Below are 1,944 nucleotides of genomic sequence, written 5' to 3' on the forward strand. Positions count from 1 at the left end.
AGTTGCCTTTGTAGAGGTGACCTCTAAACACCCCTCTGTAATTCAAGCATGATTTAACAATTAGAGCAAGATAGGACTCTCGAAGAGGTATTCAGAGACTGGAGAAATGAACAGAAAGTTTAACCTAGTTTATAAATAAAATTGTCACTTAAAATATCCTCTGGCAACTTTAGGTGAGCAGCATAAATTGAAAAACAACCTGTGTTTTTGTTCCCTCCACTGGTGAACATGAATATTCATGACAGTTTTAAACACTGGAAGTACTCAGTTTGGGATGCCATATTACGCCCTCCTCCACAGTACGATGTGCTCGTATATGCTCAGTGATCAAATACGTTGGTAGGAAATAACATATATAATAGACTTACACCCTAGGTACTTCCACTTCTGTTGTTACTAATTTAAAAATCATCTTGAAGGGAATATTCCTTATCTCTTTAAACTCGGCAAAGTATAATTTTCTTCGCTTTGTCGGGCCTGGAAGCATTTCATGTTCTGACACAATACAGACTATCAAGTAAACTCTGGCTCAGCCAGTTTAAAGATTCCTTTTTCATCCCTGTATAAAATAATTGTCTTAACCCTTTATACCCGTAATGCCCACCCACCATTTCTTCAAACTGACCGGCAGTCTCTTTTATAATGCCAGGCTAATTTACCTGGACTGTTATTATAAAAAAAAAGTGGGACTTAAAAAAATAAACCCAATTGTGGTCATAGTAAGCCCTGGCTGGGCTGTGACCGGCCGTGGTCTCTGCGGTGGCGTCTGCGGGGCTGTTCAGCTGTTGAGTTCCCTGGTCTCATTAACATCATCTGGGTTTTTCATCATTTTCTCATATTTTCTCTTGAAGAATCCAAGCTGTAAGGGGGTATGACATGAAACTATTAATGTCTACCAGAATGACAATTACCCTGACTTGATCATTACCCAGGGAGTATACACGTCAGATATAAGAACATCAAATTGCACCCATGAAGGATGCCCAACTCAAGCAATGCTCCTCCATGGCTTACATATGGCTTTGATCCACTGCTATCATGGTCACTGAGATCCTTCCAGAAACTTGAGGTGAGCGGGCTGCTGCAGTCTGCTACCTATCATCCATTTACTGGGGAAATTTATATCCAGAGAGTTTAATTGACCTGTACAAAATTAAATTTCTCAGGATCTATGTATTTGAAGTGAACAAAATGTTCAGGGTCCAGGATATAAGAACTTTCCTTTTAAAGGACAACATTTTTACTGGTCTTCAAAGCCAAGAATAAACAAATTTCCATTTCTTTTCTCTGTGGTAGGGGAGGTACTAAACTATACTTAAGGATGCTTTTATTTTATTTTACTTTTTTTTTGTAAGATAGTCCAAGGCAGAAGTCTTCAGGAGCCTTGTATTTTAAAATAGGAAATTTTTCTTACCTTCCACAAAACTGCCACCAGGGCTGCCAGTAGAAGGATTCCAGCAATTATACTCCCTACTATGACCCCCGTTGGTATTTCGGCTTTCTCACCAGGTTTCATGATCATAAGGGCAATCTGCAAACAGATATTCACAATTCATTTTATCTCATTTGAGCACAGAAAGAGGTGTAATGGGACAGTATGAGTCTGTAAGCCTATAAATGCATGTCCAAAACTGGAAAGGACACAGGACTCACTCAAGAGTAAGTTTTCTCTGGGTTTCTAAAATACTGATTTGTCTTAAATTTGATTCCAACTTGGTATCAATTGTTGGAAAAGTTGTGACAATTATCTCAGGGTTCAGTTTGACCTTGACAGTGGTGAAATTGTCCTTGTAGATAAACATGACTCTGAGTTTACTTCTGGCCAGTCTTTGTAGCATTGTAATGGAATGACAGCCCTAAGAGTTTTAACAGGAAAACTCTGCCACAGTCTCTCATTTCTTCTTCTTTTTCTCCTCCTCCTCCTCCTCCTCCTCCTCCTCCTCC

At 39.3% G+C, this 1,944-nt stretch overlaps 1 protein-coding gene across 1 annotated transcript in view; it reads right to left on the reverse strand.

Annotated features, from left to right (window-relative positions):
* Positions 1–631: 631 nt before the first annotated feature.
* Itga2 (integrin, alpha 2 (CD49B, alpha 2 subunit of VLA-2 receptor)) overlaps positions 632–1,944 on the reverse strand; it is a 69,092-nt gene continuing 67,779 nt past the window's right edge. Inside the window, exons 29-30 of the mRNA XM_013018509.1 lie at positions 1,415–1,531; positions 632–859 (exon numbers count right to left, since the gene is read on the reverse strand). Of these exons, the coding sequence (XP_012873963.1) occupies positions 779–859; positions 1,415–1,531 (198 nt within the window). The 3' untranslated portion in view covers positions 632–778. The remainder of the gene's footprint in view (positions 860–1,414; positions 1,532–1,944) is intronic.

Source organism: Dipodomys ordii, unplaced genomic scaffold, assembly GCF_000151885.1.
Source record: "Dipodomys ordii isolate 6190 unplaced genomic scaffold, Dord_2.0 Scaffold41, whole genome shotgun sequence".
Classification (NCBI taxonomy): Eukaryota; Metazoa; Chordata; class Mammalia; order Rodentia; family Heteromyidae; genus Dipodomys; species Dipodomys ordii.